We start from the raw sequence: 17,605 nt of genomic DNA, 5'->3' as shown, positions 1-17,605 counted from the left end.
CGAAATCCGCAACGCCCCAACCCTGGACACCTTCAAATCCGCTCTAAAAACACACCTCTTCAGCAAAGCTTTTCCCCATCAATTAGTTTAGATTAGATTAGGTCCATTATCCCTTACCTTCCCTCATCCCCCCTCCCCCCCCCCCTATTTTCCTTGCCCTATTTTTTGTCCTGATTGTGAAGCGACCTTGGGTTCTATGAAAGGCACTATATAAATTTTATCCATTATTATTATTATTACACAATTCCACTGAAACCACAACAACAGGGACAACGATGGAAATAAGTCCTGGACTTTTCGTTTTTATCCCCGACAAGGCAAATACAAATGTTGATCTGTCAATGTTGTTATGTTTGTTGTCAATAAAATCAAATTAAATCAAATCGCCAATAGAAATACATTAAAGAGGAGGAACAGGAAGCTGTGTAACGGCAAACAAAGCACAGTCCTTCACGACCACCATCACCACCACCAGCCTCATTCCAACAATGTTTCCATCCATCTCCCGCTGACACACACACCGCCATGTTCGCTCGCTCCCGCGCTCCTCTGCGAATGTCCGCAGCTGTCCGTTAACTTGTAGATCACATTTAGTCATGGATATTTCTGTGTCCTCTACATATCTCTGCCGTCTACACATACTGTGTATTTCCGTTTACACGTTTATATGGAAGTTGAAATTATGATTCACACTCATCCACCACAACGCGACATCTGTGGCTACGTGTCGACTCTGTTGACTCATGTATGTCACTATGTCAAGAGAAATATGACTCACATTTGCCGAGAACATGTGCTTGAACTTACGTCTTATCTCTTAAAGTCTTGTTATATTATTATACATTAGATAATTTTGTATTTATTGTGTCTTTACCTCTGGTTAAATGTTGTATTGTATTCATTGCTGTGTGCTGTTGACAAAAAATACAAGTTCCCAGAGATAATAAAGTTATCTTAAAGGGGCATTTCACAAATGTTTTACCTGAATCCCATCATTCTTTGGTGAGGAGGACACGTGATAATCAGGCATAAAATGGAGAACCCGCCCCCCCCCCCCCCCCCCCCCCCCCGCCCGCCCGACAAACTCTTCTGGGCGACGTCACACAGAGGAGAGCAGACTGAACCACTGGATTATACACTTGTTTCCTCACCTATGTCTTCAACTTTCCTCAAGTTGGACCAAATACAACTGAAAACAGTGGGGTACATACATAGTGTGTGCTGTTCACTAGAGGTCCGTCTGCAGTCTCTTTGGGGAGAGAGGGGGTGCATCGGAGATCTCAAGACACAGAACACATCGGTAAATGATGTGTCCGATTACCACGTGTCCTCCTCCTCCTCACAACAGAAGAGCCATAGAGGATTGCGGCTGAAATCGACAAAGTGGCCCTTTAACCCCTTCACTACCACCACACTAGTACCAAATGGTTAACCCTTTCACCACAGAACCAGAAGGTTAACCCTTTCACTGCCACACACAGCGTCTGTAGTGTGGTAGTGAAAGGTTAACCTTCTGTAGTGTGGTCGTGAAAGGGTTAATACTAATAATAAGATGTGTAGTGTACACACAACAGAGGGGGGACTCTCCGGGCCTCGTGAGTGACAGGGCCTTCTGTTTGGACAGAGGGGATGAGGAGTGAGGGTGGTGACACACAGGACCAGGGCGGCTTATTGTTCCATTAAAACTAAGCCCGGCTCCAGCGGAGAGAACAGCGGGTCGTGTCAGCCGGCCGTGTCTCAATGATTAACCCCGTTCCCACCGGAGGAACCTTCCCCAGGAACTAGGACCCTTTGGAGGAACTCAAGTGCGTGTTCCCATCACAGGGAACTACATTAACCCTTTCACTGTGACAATACGGGTTAAGCCTTTCACTGCCACACGACAACGGGTTAACCCTTTCACAGCCACACTACAGAAGGTTAACCCTTTCACTACCACACTACAGACGGTTAACCCTTTCACTACCACACTACAGAAGGTTAACCCTTTCACTACCACACTACAGACGGTTAACCGTATGTAGTGCTGTAGTGAAAGGGTTAACATTCTACCGTCTGTAGTGTGGTAGTGAAAGGGTTAACCTTCTGTAGTGTGGTTGTGAAAGGGTTAAGTTCTGGGGGAAAAAAAATAGTCTCTGCTCGAGGGTAGGTAGTGCGTAGTGGTAATTTCCGAAAGTACAGGAAATATGGGGGTGGGTCTCTCTCAGCGCGGAACATTCCGATTGGTCCGAGTACTCGCAGCGTTTTATTTCAACCCACTTAGCCACTTAGCCGCCCTCAACCTGCCATTTTCAAAGATCTGCAGCACAACCCAGTTTATTTTTTGTTCATTAAAATAGAGCAGGGGGGGGGGGGGGGACAAGGCAACAGCTACCCCCAGGACAGGGGGTCAGACTAACACTTGGGATGTTGTGTGGTTACTTGACAGATGTGAAAATCAAATGTTAGCCTATTCCTCCTCGAGATCCTGATTCTCCTAGATCTATCTGCAGCCTTCGACACAACCACCAGATCCTCCTCGCGGCCCTCGCAGGAATGAGAGTGGCTGGCTCTGCGCTGACATGGCTGACATCATACCTCAATGGCCGCTCCTACCAAGTGTCATGGAGAGGGACCCTGTCGGCCACCCGCCCCCTGCGGACGGGTGTCCCCTAGGGCTCGTCCTAGGACCCCTTCTCTTCTCCCTCTACACTAAATCACTGGGTAACATTATCACGTCTCATGGCTTCTCGTATCATTGTTATGCCGATGATACTCAACTCTTCCTCTCCTTCCCTCCCTCAGATATCCACGTCTCTGAACGGATCTCGGCCTGTCTGTCCGACATCTCCGCCTGGATGACGACCAACCACCTCAAACTGAACCTAAGCAAAACAGAATTGCTCCACCTACCGGCTAAATCCTCCCCCCTGAACGACCTTTCCATCACAGTCGAGAATGCAGCTGTGACCGCGTCCCCGACCGCCAAGAACCTTGGTGTTGTCCTCGACGACCAGTTGAACTTCTCCGCTCACATCGCAGCGACAACCAGAACCTGCAGATTCCTCCTGAGCAACGTCAGAAGTATCCGCCCCTTCCTGACAAAAGAAGCCACCCAACTCCTCGTCCAATCAACAGTCATCTCCCGCCTCGACTACTGCAACGCACTGCTTGCTGGCCTCCCGGCCACTGCCACCAAGCCTCTTCAACTCATTCAGAACGCAGCGGCCCGCCTGATCTCAAACCTACCAAAGTCGGCCCATGTCACCCCACTTCTTAGGGACCTGCACTGGCTCCCCATTGCTGCACGAATCCGCTTCAAGGCCCTCGACCTAGCATACCGTGCGGCAAAGGGAACCGCTCCCGCCTACCTCCGGTCAATGGTCTCTAACTACACACCCTCAAGACCCCTACGCTCTGCATCTTCTGGCCGCCTCAGACCTACTCCTATCCGAGCTCCGGGAAGGTCATCAAAGAGAAGTCGCCTATTCTCAGTCGACTAAAGATGCACTTCTTCAACCATTATCTAAAAAATATATATATATATATATATATATATCTAACCCTAACTAACCTTACTGTCATGCACTTGTCCTAATAAACTAACCTACACTGTAGCACGCAACACTCTGATGAACATTGTTACTCAGCTGATAGAGTTGTGCCCTTCCTGATGACTTGTCATACAGAACTTGTAAGTCGCTTTGGATAAAAGCGTCAGCTAAATGACTAAATGTAAATGAGATGAAAAGAGACAATAACAACAACAACAGCATGGCGATGATGACAAGAGGTTGGAACACAACTCGGGCGCCGCAGAGAGAATGACTTTACACTCCAAACTATTTACAGAGCCCCGTTTGGAAATAATACCAAGAGTCATCTGGACTCTTGTGAGTTCCCGGGGGACTGTGTGCAGTCTGTTGCTCATTCCTGTTCAAATGCGAGGAACATCATAATGGCAAAAGAGCACACAGGGAACATTGGTTTGTTCATTTAACCCTGATCAAGAAGATCTGATCAGAGAAGATTGTCCTTAGTGTTCTAGTATAGTTCCCCCCCTCATATTTCTATATTCAGATCAAATTGTATTGCCTATATTTATGTCTTTCTACTATTATCCTGCCCATACCTGTACCTCCCCTGCCCCCCCCCCCCCCCCATGCTGCTATGATGGCCCGAATTTGAACTCAACTTACATCATCAAGGAATAATAGCATACTAGTGTTACTCTGATTACATCGCCCTGAACTTAACTTACACCATCAAGGAATAACAGAATACCAGTCTTACTCGAATAACATCATTCAGGGACCATGATGGAAATAAGTGCTTGCATTTTATCATGTTTTATCCCTTGGATGATGTCTCTAATCCACAATAAAATCAATCAATCAATCAATCATCCTGAATTTACATAATCAAGGGAACAATAGCAGTTAAAAAAAAGTCCATTATAGTCTAGTATAGTCTACTAAGTACTTCATATTGAATGTAGCCTAGATAAAGGGACACTTTACAAAAAAAACAACAATGCTATTTGTTTTGCTAATTTTACAGTTTTGCCACCAGTGATTGCATCATCAGGGACATTGAATCCTTGTGTTGTGTTAATTACAGCTCAATGAAATGATAAGGCAGCAGTCTCTATAAGACAAGGTATTGCTATTTCTTTTAATCTACATAATTGCATGGATCTGGTGGTGGCCATATTCAAACTAATTTACTCTCGATAACTGGCAAACTAGATTAATGTCTGCACAACTGTCTGTAAGAGTACACATTGTACAGGAGTAGTGGCATTTCTGGTTGTGTTGGGTTTGGTGGCTGTACACACTAAGCCGAAACAAGGCTACCAAAATGTCAGTTATATGTTGTCAAAACGTTTCATATGCAAAAAAACATGAACTAGGATCATAACACACAGCTGTCTTCTTCACCAAACCACAGTTGAGTTGAATCAAGAAGGAAACGTATTAATTATTTTCAAATGTCAGCATGTCTGTCTCTGAATCCATCCATCCCTCCCTACCAACATAATACACACTTTGAAGAGAGAGAATTGTTTTTCCAGCGGTCGCCTGACAATGAGGTTATAGCGGAAGAAAACAGTAAAGAAGACTAATGAACGAGTGAATCGCGTCCTATTATTCTAGGTAATTCCCTGAGATAACAGTTTACTATACTGTACTAAAACAGTTTACTATACTGTACTAAAACCATCCAACGCAACTCTTACCTCCGGTCCATAGTCCCGTGGTGGTGGAAACGACGCGGAGTTCTGATTGAAGAAGTAGTGAATCCAAAGTCAACTTATTATTCCCTGATGATCCCTATTGATAATATAAAAAAAAAATATGGAAAAAAACTTCACGTGAAAGAAACGAAAGCTGCGTTTCTCCTCGCGATTCGGTAGAACAGAACAACACAGGAAAGATGTGGCCGCTGCTCTCTGCAAACAAACACACTGAGAGCCGCAAAAAAAAACTCCCTCTGTCCCGTCAGCTAATGACCAGCCCCCTCCTCCCTCCCCCCCTCCTCCTCCCTCCTCCCTCCCTCCTCCCTGCCCTGGGTCGTTTACAGCCAGCGGAACTCGCGGTGGAAGGGAGGGGGGGTTAGAGAATCACAGGCATGCAGCTGGTTGCTTTGCTTTACCCACGGGAATAAAACGTTGTCAGTAACTACTTCCCGGGACCTCATTCATGAAAAGGTTATTTATAAAAGCTTGAACTTTGATAGCGTTGGCCGGATGTGAAAAGAGACCCGGTGTTTATGTGAAGGCTTCACACAGTGAAGCACAACAACAGCAGGCTGTGTCGAGTTCAATATCACAGGGGCTGGCTGGCCTAATGTAGCAGCCCCCCCCACCACACTCGCGTTCTCAGTACAGTGTCTAAACACAATAATAGGCTACAGTATGCATGTGATGTGTGTCTAAAAGCAAACGTACTTGACAAGTAATTTAATTTGCAACAGAACTTTTTTTTTTGATCACCAGATCGATGTGACACAGGTCTGTGGTGTTACCATTATGGATATTCACCTGCATACGTTCTGTAATATTAGCTTATAGCAGATGAACTCGGCAAAATCTGCACCTGGCTCGCTGACAACAAACTATCATTACACCTGGGTAAAACAAGAGTCCATTCTCTTCGGTTCAAAAAACAAACTCAGCAAGACCGACAGCTTCTCAGTTACAGTGGGTGACAGTATTGTCACAAGGAAAGATGAAATTACCTACCTGGGTTCCATCCTAGAGGCAAATCTTTCCTGTGACAAAATGGCATCCAATGTAATAAAAAAAGTCAACCAACAAACTAGATTATTGTACCGGATCTCCTCTCTGGTAAACAAGAATACCCTGAAGACTCTGGCAGGAGCACTCGTTCAAGGGTACTACGTCTATGCTTACACCTCATGGTACCAAAGCACCTCAAAGGCGCTAAAAACAAAATTACTAACATCACAAAACAAACTGGTCAGACTACTGCTTGACCTTACCCCTAGAACCCACCTCACCCCTGCTCACTTTAACAACCTAGGATGGCTTAGAGTAGACGACAGAGTACAGCAACTTGCAATGGGCCTGGTCTACAAGATACACTACACGACTAAGGTACCCATGTACATGTCAAAATACTTCCCAAAGGTCAGTGAATATCACGATCACAACACCAGAGGGAGCTCCACAAATCATGTTAAACCCAGATTCGGCTCAAACAAGGGACTAAATACGTTTCGCAATTATGCCACATCAATGTGGAACGCCCTACCCAAAGCGGTAAAGGAATGTGAATTACTACCCACTTTTAAAACCACTCTCAAGGAGCACCTACGGGAGACGGCAATTCGAAACTGGCCCCTGTAAATGTCCTAACCCAACCCCCTCCAATGTACAGTAAATGTCCTAACCCAGTAATACACAAAACCCTCTTCTTGGACCAAGTAAGGTTTCGTCGATAATCCAATGTACAGTTACCCCCACCCCACCCACCCACCTCCAATGTACAGTCACCCCCCCACCCCACCTACCCAACCTCCTCCAATGTAGTTTCTTCGTCAAATGTATATACTCTCTCCCCCTTTTTTTTTTTTTTACTCTTTTTGTATCACAAACAGTACTGTATTTGTAAATCTGGTACATCATAAATGTATAGATGTAGCAGTACTGTCTATCTGTATGTCATGTATGTCATATATGTTATGATGAATTGAAAATGGGGGACCCTGATGTAAACAAGACGAAAGTCTTTCTCTGGTCTGCATCCCCTTAACAATTGTGTGTATTGAGCCATACTGTATTGTACCCATTCTGCAATCTGTTAATAACATTTTCAATCAATCAATCAAGCAGTACATTTACATTTAGTAATTTAGCTGACGCTTTTATCCAAAGCGACTTTCAAGTTCTTCTGTACAACAATGTCAGCAGTAAGGGTACAACTCTGGCAGCTAAGGGTCAGTGAGATTGTTCGTCAAACAGTGTTGAACTTGAGTGCTACAGTCTTGAGTGCATAGCAGTATATATAACCCAGAAGGAGAAAGGAAGCGTAAAACGTCCTCTTTCCTGTTCAGCTTGAATGACTTTAACACTCTGGGTATTCACAACAGTCTGAGGGGTTGAGCACTGGAACAAGTGCCCCCATCCAACTTGAAAGAAGGTGCAGTTAGCAACACAATCTGCCCTGTTGCTCCACCCACCCCCTCCTAATGTACATCCCCCCCCCCCTCGTATGTATATATTTACTGTTAGGATCTGTTTAACAGTACTGTATATTTGCATATCTTGTATGTCACAAATGTAACAGTACTGTATATCTGTATGTCATGTATGTCATGATTAGATTAGATTTTTATATCTGTATATCTGTATGTTGTGTACGGTATGTCATAAATGTCATGATGATTTGAAAATGGGGGACCCTGATGTAAACAAGACGAAAGTCTTTCTCTGGTCTGCATCCCCTTAACAATTGTGTGTATTGAGCTGTACTGTACCCATTCTGCAATCTGTTAATTAAAATAGTCAATCAATCAATTCAGAGCAAAGTACCCCCAGTGCCTTGCATGCATCCACGGTCCAGAACATGTACACCAGGGTGTGGACTGAACACCGGGGCTCTGTCTCTCTCATAGTGTCTCCTGTTCTGTCTCTCATTAGACATAAGCAGCTGTCTTGGCTCATACACGCTCACAGCTGTCTAGATCACTGATCCCCTGTCTGGAGGGAGGTTCAGGAAGGCTATCCCTGTGCCCGATGCAATAACACCCATGACGACGTCTTTGACTTCAGACGTGACGTCCCAGATCTGCTACATGCTGAGGGGTTTCATTAACACGCAACACTGGGAATGTTGTTTATACAACCGTTTGTTACCAACCAAGTCATTTGAATGGACAAGAGGCCTTCCACGAGTGCCGATATTCCGTAAAAAGGAAGGTACTGGAGACACGGATCATCTTTAGAAACATATTTAATAGGGTGCAAACAAAAAAACGTTACTTTCAACACATGATGAGTATATGGTCCTTATCTGAACAGCACCGGTCCTTATCTGAACAGGTTTAGTCAGTGGACTCTCTCCAGTTTGCTGATATTCAGTATAATGGCACACAGCATAAGAGACTTTTAACTATTACGTATCACTCCACCACACAGGTGTTCTATTAATAACCGTTAAATCGGGCGACGGTCCAAGTTCAAGAGCGCCGTTGTGGAACTATTTGTTGGCGGCGCTAAATAAATGATTAAATAAACAAACAAATCATAATCTGTTGTCACTTATTACTGTTAACTAATAACTGTTATAATAAAAATAAATATGTAGTAATATCACAGTTGACGACGTGTTGTCAGTATAACAGCACAACCTTGAGTGTGATGTTGCTTAAATGCCCCTAAATGGTAAATGGGCATTTATATACAGTAGACTACTAGAGCTTTTATCCAACGCACTTTACAACTTGTTCCTCACATTCACACAGCGATGGCGGAGGCGACCATGCAAGGTGCCAACCTGCTCATTGGGAGCAGTTAGGACACTTCGACACTTCAAGGACACTTTGACACTCTTGTGGGAATCGAACCAGGAACCTTCTGATTACCAGACTACCTCCTGGCGACCCACAGATAAGGTTGTGTAACAAGGTTTGTGTTGGTAAAACCATGCGTTGTTTGAAACAGGATTAGCAAACACAAAAATCAGACGCGTTGGTCCCAAGCACCCTGTTGTCAGCTGTCTGTGGCTTTATGGCTCTCACACAATGTCTTCCTCTCCAGGGTAGTGAGCAAGTGCAACTGCCAAGAGGAGGAGACGCAGACAAAACACTGGAGCTTTTGTGATATCTTGTTATCTGGTAACCTATGGGGCCTTAGGAACTGCACTTTATAGTATAAACATCTGGTTAGCAGTAGGGTTGGGTACCTTTCACATTTTGAACCGATACCGAACCGATACCGAATACCCAGATGAAATAGTACTCTGGTAAACGTAAAAGTCCTCCCTTCAAAATTATACTTAAGTAAAAGTATTTGCTATTGCATGCACTTAACCCTTTCACTGCCACACGAAAGAAGGTTAACCCTTTACTATCACACAACCGACGGTTGACCGGCTGTCGCGTGGCAGTGAAAGGGTTAACCTTCTGTGAATTGTCACAGTGAAAGGGTTGACCGTTTTGGTAGTGCGGCAGTGAAAGGGTTAAGTATCAAAAGTAAAAGTACACATTCTACATGACATTTGTGTATTCCAGTGGTTGGGAGCATTCAATCCTCGATCAATTTGACCTCAAAAGGTTATGTTAAAGTGGTATGTGGTCCAGTTATGCTGCTCTGATTAAAGGTCATGTTAAAGTGGTATGTGGTCCAGTTATGCTGGCTCTTGAAGTTGGCAGGCTTACAATTTGAAAGTACATTATCTTCAAACATTTCTGCCATGTTTTCTATGTACAATCTTTTTCTTCAACTAGAGAATGACAGCATGTTGTCTAATGTTAGTCCTTGTATCAGTCAGTAAACTAGAAAATGAAAACATGTTGTCTAGTGTTAGTCCTTGTATCTAGAGCTCAGTCAGTCAACTAGAGAATGACAGCATGTTGTCTAGTGTTAGTCCTTGTATCAAGAGCTCAGTCAGTCAACTAGAGAATGACAGCATGTTGTCGACTCTAGTGTTAGTCCTTGTATCAAGAGCTCAGTCAGTCAAGAGAATGACAGCATGTTGTCTAGTGTTAGTCCTTGTATCAAGAGCTCAGTCAACTAGAGAATGACAGCATGTTGTCTAGTGTTAGTCCTGGTATCAAGAGCTCAGTCAGTCAACTAGAGAATGAAAACATGTTGTCTAGTGTTAGTCCTTGTATCAAGAGCTCAGTCAACTAGAGAATGACAGCATGTTGTCTAGTGTTAGTCCTGGTATCAAGAGCTCAGTCAGTCAACTAGAGAATGAAAACATGTTGTCTAGTGTTAGTCCTTGTATCAAGAGCTCAGTCAACTAGAGAATGACAGCATGTTGTCTAGTGTTAGTCCTTGTATCAAGAGCTCAGTCAGTCAACAAGAGAATGACAGCATGTTGTCTAGTGTTAGTCCTTGTATCAAGAGCTCAGTCAGTCAACTAGAGAGTGACAGCATGTTGTCTAGTGTTAGTCCTTGTATCCAGAGCTCAGTCAGTCAACTAGAGAATGACAGCATGTTGTCTAGTGTTAGTCCTTGTATCAAGAGTTCAGTCAGGCAACTAGAGAATAACAGCATGTTGTCTAGTGTTAGTCCTTGTATCTAGAGCTCAGTCAGTTAACTAGAGAATGACAACATGTTGTCTAGTGTTAGTCCTTGTTTCTAGAGCTCAGTCAGTCAACTAGAGAATGACAGCATGTTGTCTAGTGTTAGTCCTTGTATCTAGAGCTCAGTCAGTTAACTAGAGAATGACAACATGTTGTCTAGTGTTAGTCCTTGTTTCTAGAGCTCAGTCAGTCAACTAGAGAATGACAGCATGTTGTCTAGTGTTAGTCCTTGTATCAAGAGCTCAGTCAGTCAACTAGAGAATGACAGCATGTTGTCGACTCTAGTGTTAGTCCTTGTATCTAGAGCTCAGTCAGTCAACTAGAGAATGCCAGCATGTTGTCTAGTGTTAGTCCTTGTATCAAGAGCTCAGTCAACTAGAGAATGACAGCATGTTGTCTAGTGTTAGTCCTTGTATCAAGAGCTCAGTCAGTCAAGAGAATGACAGCATGTTGTCTAGTGTTAGTCCTGGTATCAAGAGCTCAGTCAGTTAACTAGAGAATGACAGCATGTTGTCTAGTGTTAGTCCTTGTATCAAGAGCTCAGTCCGTCAACTAGAGAATGACAGCATGTTGTCTAGTGTTAGTCCTTGTATCCAGAGCTCAGTCAGTCAACTAGAGAATGACAGCATGTTGTCTAGTGTTAGTCCTTGTATCAAGAGCTCAGTCAGTCAACTAGAGAATGACAGCATGTTGTCTAGTGTTAGTCCTGGTATCAAGAGCTCAGTCAGTCAACTAGAGAATGAAAACATGTTGTCTAGTGTTAGTCCTTGTATCAAGAGCTCAGTCAACTAGAGAATGACAGCATGTTGTCTAGTGTTAGTCCTGGTATCAAGAGCTCAGTCAGTCAACTAGAGAATGACAGCATGTTGTCTAGTGTTAGTCCTTGTATCAAGAGCTCAGTCAGTCAACTAGAGAGTGACAGCATGTTGTCTAGTGTTAGTCCTTGTATCCAGAGCTCAGTCAGTCAACTAGAGAATGACAGCATGTTGTCTAGTGTTAGTCCTTGTATCAAGAGTTCAGTCAGGCAACTAGAGAATAACAGCATGTTGTCTAGTGTTAGTCCTTGTATCTAGAGCTCAGTCAGTTAACTAGAGAATGACAGCATGTTGTCTAGTGTTAGTCCTTGTATCTAGAGCTCAGTCAGTCAACTAGAGAATGACAACATGTTGTCTAGTGTTAGTCCTTGTTTCTAGAGCTCAGTCAGTCAACTAGAGAATGACAGCATGTTGTCTAGTGTTAGTCCTTGTATCAAGAGCTCAGTCAGTCAACTAGAGAATGACAGCATGTTGTCGACTCTAGTGTTAGTCCTTGTATCTAGAGCTCAGTCAGGCAACTAGAGAATAACAGCATGTTGTCTAGTGTTAGTCCTTGTATCTAGAGCTCAGTCAGTTAACTAGAGAATGACAACATGTTGTCTAGTGTTAGTCCTTGTTTCTAGAGCTCAGTCAGTCAACTAGAGAATGACAGCATGTTGTCTAGTGTTAGTCCTTGTATCAAGAGCTCAGTCAGTCAACTAGAGAATGACAGCATGTTGTCGACTCTAGTGTTAGTCCTTGTATCTAGAGCTCAGTCAGTCAACTAGAGAATGCCAGCATGTTGTCTAGTGTTAGTCCTTGTATCAAGAGCTCAGTCAGTCAAGAGAATGACAGCATGTTGTCTAGTGTTAGTCCTTGTATCAAGAGCTCAGTCAACTAGAGAATGACAGCATGTTGTCTAGTGTTAGTCCTTGTATCAAGAGCTCAGTCAGTCAAGAGAATGACAGCATGTTGTCTAGTGTTAGTCCTTGTATCAAGAGCTCAGTCAACTAGAGAATGACAGCATGTTGTCTAGTGTTAGTCCTTGTATCAAGAGCTCAGTCAGTCAAGAGAATGACAGCATGTTGTCTAGTGTTAGTCCTGGTATCAAGAGCTCAGTCAGTTAACTAGAGAATGACAGCATGTTGTCTAGTGTTAGTCCTTGTATCAAGAGCTCAGTCAGTCAACTAGAGAATGACAGCATGTTGTCTAGTGTTAGTCCTTGTATCAAGAGCTCAGTCAGTCAACTAGAGAATGACAGCATGTTTGTCTAGTGTTAGTCCTTGTATCAAGAGCTCAGTCAGTCAACTAGAGAATGACAGCATGTTGTCTAGTGTTAGTCCTTGTATCTAGAGCTCAGTCAGTCAACTAGAGAATGACAGCATGTTGTCTAGTGTTAGTCCTTGTATCTAGAGCTCAGTCAGTCAACTAGAGAATGACAGCATGTTGTCTAGTGTTAGTCCTTGTATCTAGAGCTCAGTCAGTCAACTAGAGAATGACAGCATGTTGTCTAGTGTTAGTCCTTGTATCAAGAGCTCAGTCAGTCAACTAGAGAATGACAGCATGTTGTCTAGTGTTAGTCCTTGTATCCAGAGCTCAGTCAGTCAACTAGAGAATGACAGCATGTTGTCTAGTGTTAGTCCTTGTATCAAGAGCTCAGTCAGTCAACTAGAGAATGACAGCATGTTGTCTAGTGTTAGTCCTTGTATCTAGAGCTCAGTCAGTCAACTAGAGAATGACAGCATGTTGTCTAGTGTTAGTCCTTGTATCAAGAGCTCAGTCAGTCAACTAGAGAATGACAGCATGTTGTCTAGTGTTAGTCCTTGTATCCAGAGCTCAGCCAGTCAACTAGAGAATGAAAACATGTCTCCATTCTTACTTTTTATTTTTGGCAAACCCAGTTGTTTACACTTTGATCACTGATGGGGCCTTTAAACCGGGCCGACACAGCATGTAAAAGTGCCCGGCCCAGTGTCCTGTGTGTGAGAGAGGAGAGGTAGGGCTGGTCTACAGGGTGGGTGCTGGGGGGGGCAGAGCCACAGAGCAGCTCGGAGCATGCTGGGGTTTCCTGTTGGAATGTGCTGTTGCAGTAACCATGGCGAGGGACAGAGATCCTTACTGTTGCAGGACAAAGCTAATGCTCAGTGGATGGGTTTATAGGCCCCCCCCCCCATTGTAAAAGGATTAAATAAATCAAGGCTGGACTAGAGCGAGCCCACAACATGCTGCGGCTTTTCAGCTTCAACACACACACACACACACACGTGCACAACACACACGTACCCACACACACAGCGAGCCCAGCACAACCTGCGGCTCTTAAACCTCAACACAAACACACACATGCATGCATGCATGCAACCAACACGACAACACACACAACTACATTTACAGCGAACCCAGAACAACCTGTGGCTCTTAAAACTTCAACACACACACACTACAGCTAGCCCACAACACAGTGCAGCTCTTAAAACTTCCAACAGCACAAACACAGACGTGTGTGCGTGCATACACACACAGACACAGAAAGACACATGCACACATGCACACACACACACACAGAAAGAAAGACACACGCACACCTACAGCTGGCCGTGGTCTGGACAAAAGGCTACATTCAATAGCTGTGTGAAAAGCTGTAGTAACCTTGTTAGTCCCTCAAGTCATTTGCATCCATCCTCCTTGAGGAGTGAAAACAGAGAAGGACAAGGAGGAGGAGGAGGAGGAGGAGGAGGAGGAGGAGCGGTGCCACGAGGAGGCTGTTTTCCAGACGGCAGCTCTTTGCACACCACCAGGCGAGCCGCTCTCCTTCCTTCTGTTGTACTCCATCACACAGAACTCTCCTTTTTCACGCATCACAGAATGTGTTATATTTTTTTTATTAATCCTTTCGCTTTTCGTCGACTAAACATTTCCATTCAACAATAACGGCCTCCAGAAAAGACGTACCTGGAAGAAAACGTGCAAAACATGACGTCACGGTGGAGTGGGGAAAATTTAAATCACACCGTCCAGAAGGAGGAGAGCATGGACGAGCTTCACAGAACCCCAGTGTTAAGAAGAGAGGGGGTTTATTTTGGACACAGACATTCCCATCATCATCACCAAGAGGAAGATCCTCCATTCAACCAAAGTCACCAAAGCACCGCCCGCCCTACCAACCGGTGCACGACTACAATCCAGATGTAGGCGAGAGATTATTGGACCACCGACAGAGAGAGAGCGCAAACACGAGAGTACCAAAGGAGACCGAAGGAGATGAGAGGAGACCCAAGGAGAGAGGAGAGGAGTGGACACACACAGACGGTGTTTAGTTAGTGAGGCAGGGCGTGAAGGCCTCAAAGAGAGGAGGTTTTCCACACTACTACGGTGATGTGAGTTGTGTGGTGAGTTAGGGCACATGGAAAGATAGAAACACCCACCGTGGTGCATTTAGAGCCTTTAAAAGTAGAATCTGTAATACTGTCAACGCTCTGGGTAAAAAAAAATAAAAAAAAAAAGCCCCCACTTGGTATTGCGTTCGATTTTTCTCGTTTTTGGTTTGACGTGTGTGGGTTGGAGCAGGGGAAACTCACTGTATGATAAGTTACTGAACTCCAAGCCACACACCAGACCAAAACAAAACATGTAAACAAAGTAAAGATAAGATACTTCTTTATTCCCCTTTGGGGAAATTCAGGCGTCATAGCAGCAGGGGGGAGGGGAGGTACAGGTATAGTATAAATACGTAAATATAGGCAATCAAATGTGATCTGAATATACCAATATGCGAAAAAATAAACAGTGTAAACAATATAATTAACTCTGAATATAAAGATATGAGAAAAATAAACAGTGTAAACAAAGGTGCAGATGAGGGTCTGTATGCCCAATCGGTTATATTAAACGTTACAATAATAATAATATAGTATTATAATAACATAATAATAATTATATACAAAGTGCAATACCAAGCGGGGCTCTAGGGGTCGCTGTTTGGCGGCATTACAGATTCTACCTTTAATGTTGCAACAAGCGTGAGGACCATGCTAGCTCCGGTGCAGAAGTGTCAAAGTGAGACGGTGCAGTACAGCCGCTCTCCAGCAGGTGTGTTAGTAGTGAACAGAGTCAGCTTCTCCGGTTAGCGGCGTGCTAGCGGCCCATTGGAACGCGGGTCTACCTGAACTCAGGCCGTAGGGGTTTAGCGGGTCGGCCGGCCATGCAGTGTCCTGCTTTACGCTCTCCATCTCCATGTCTGCCAGCGGGGGGCGCCGATGAACGGGTGGCAGGCGGGCCCACAGTCGTGTGGCGGGATGGATGGATGGATGGAGGGAGGGAAGGAACGGGGGTCAGCAGAGGGAGAGAAGCACTTTTTAAGTTGGAGAACAATGAGAGCAGCATATCGGTGTACTTTGGGACCGTGTGGCGAGTTGCTTTGCATGGATCGACACTTAGGAAGGTAAAGCAATAAACCGTTAGCTTCGGGGAGACGGAGCAGAGTTTAAATACACTTTGCATGCATGGATGGATGAAAGAGTCTGTTGATTTTAAGGTTCAATCTACGACGTCAAGTCATTTAGGGTCATCAGTTATTGAGTTAATGGCGTCAACCCAAACCATAACATGTACAATTTAAATGAAGCAATATGCTAACTATGTGTGTACTGTGCGTGTACTTTAAGCTGCCAAGAAGCTAATGCCATTCAGGTGCAATACATCAGACCGACAGCATGTCTTCCGCACTGAAGTTTGATGCCTTTTTTTGGGGAAAACAACTCGAGGAATAAACAGGGATTAGATGTTTGTTCATAAACTACAACTTTAAGACAAAACACGCCGATATAAATCACACCAAAGACCATCAAGGCCCAGACATAGTCAACACCTCTTAATTTCCAAGTCACATGGATTCATAAGCGTGATATTAAATGTCAAAAACACTGTAGGGAAATGAGGAAATATCCTGCAGAATGGGGGAAATACTGTAGGGACTGAAGGAGTCTGAAAATAGAACAAAATGTAACTTTGCACAATGGTGCGAACGCTCAACGATGAAGTAATTACTTGACTTTTAACGCAATGTGCTAAACAAAACAACCGTTTCAAACACGAGTTCTGCTTTTATACACAATGGCGCTCAACAGGAACAGTGTTTGTTTTCCCCAAAGGTAGGCACGGCCGCGCGAAAAAAGCAGAAGTACTCACGGTCTGATGTATAATGGGTAGTGTCTAGATCCCACTGCCCGGAAGGACTTTAGCTGTGACGGTTAGGGTTAAAGCTACTGTAAGGTAAGGACCATGTTCATAAACAACTTTTCAAATGCAAGTTATGACGAGTTGCAGCTTTTCGGACAAATGACAGCAATGATAATGTTTTCCTTTACATGTGGACCCCAGGTAGAATAGCTGGATATTCTTCTAACCCCAGAATACTGGGTGGGATCCATATATATATTATATATATATTATATATATAAAAAAAGAGAGTAAACCAACTTCCAGGCCACAGACGAGGTCTGTCCAAGGAAACTATAAAAGAAGGAAGGGTCATCTCGTCACTGTGTAGCGCGTGCACGCACATTGGTGCCAAGTGTGAAAAAACCTTCAGTTGGGCCGACATTGCAGTTGAATGGGGGTCAACCATCTCCTCGTTTGCCATTTAATAAACAGGTTTACACCGTTATGTCCGAACCCTCGGCAACGGGTTGCATAGCTGACATTTGATATATTGGTTGATTTATATTTCCTCCGATAGCGTGTATATTTTGAATTTTAATACAGGCTACAATAGAACTGGCACCACAGAACGCTGATATTGGGACGTGATGACCCTTCCTTCTTTTATAGTTTCCTTGGGTCCGTCCCGGGGCGTTGGATCTAGACACTCTGCCTTGTGTGTGTGTGTGTGTGTGTGTGTGGGTGTGGGTGTGGGGGTGTGTAAGGGGGGCGGGGGTACCAGCACACGCACAGGGTGGGAAGAGACTCCAGGAGGCAGGCTGCAGGCCAGAAGGAGGGGACGCTGAGGCACAGGAGGGGAGCCACAGTGAGACACACACAACAATACAGATACAGTC

General features: G+C 44.3%; 1 protein-coding gene across 1 annotated transcript in view; it reads right to left on the bottom strand.

The window, feature by feature from the left end:
* Positions 1–1,228: 1,228 nt before the first annotated feature.
* LOC311233641 (rho GTPase-activating protein 32-like) overlaps positions 1,229–17,605 on the bottom strand; it is a gene marked incomplete at its 3' end in the record, with an annotated part of 117,387 nt that continues 101,010 nt past the window's right edge. The window contains exon 9 of the mRNA XM_084320607.1: positions 1,229–1,249. Coding sequence (XP_084176733.1) covers positions 1,229–1,249 — 21 coding nt within the window. The remainder of the gene's footprint in view (positions 1,250–17,605) is intronic.

Source organism: Notolepis coatsorum (genome assembly GCF_963971535.1).
Source record: "Notolepis coatsorum genome assembly, chromosome: 8".
Classification (NCBI taxonomy): domain Eukaryota; kingdom Metazoa; phylum Chordata; class Actinopteri; order Aulopiformes; family Paralepididae; genus Notolepis; species Notolepis coatsorum.
This window is presented reverse-complemented; position numbering and strand designations above follow the sequence as displayed.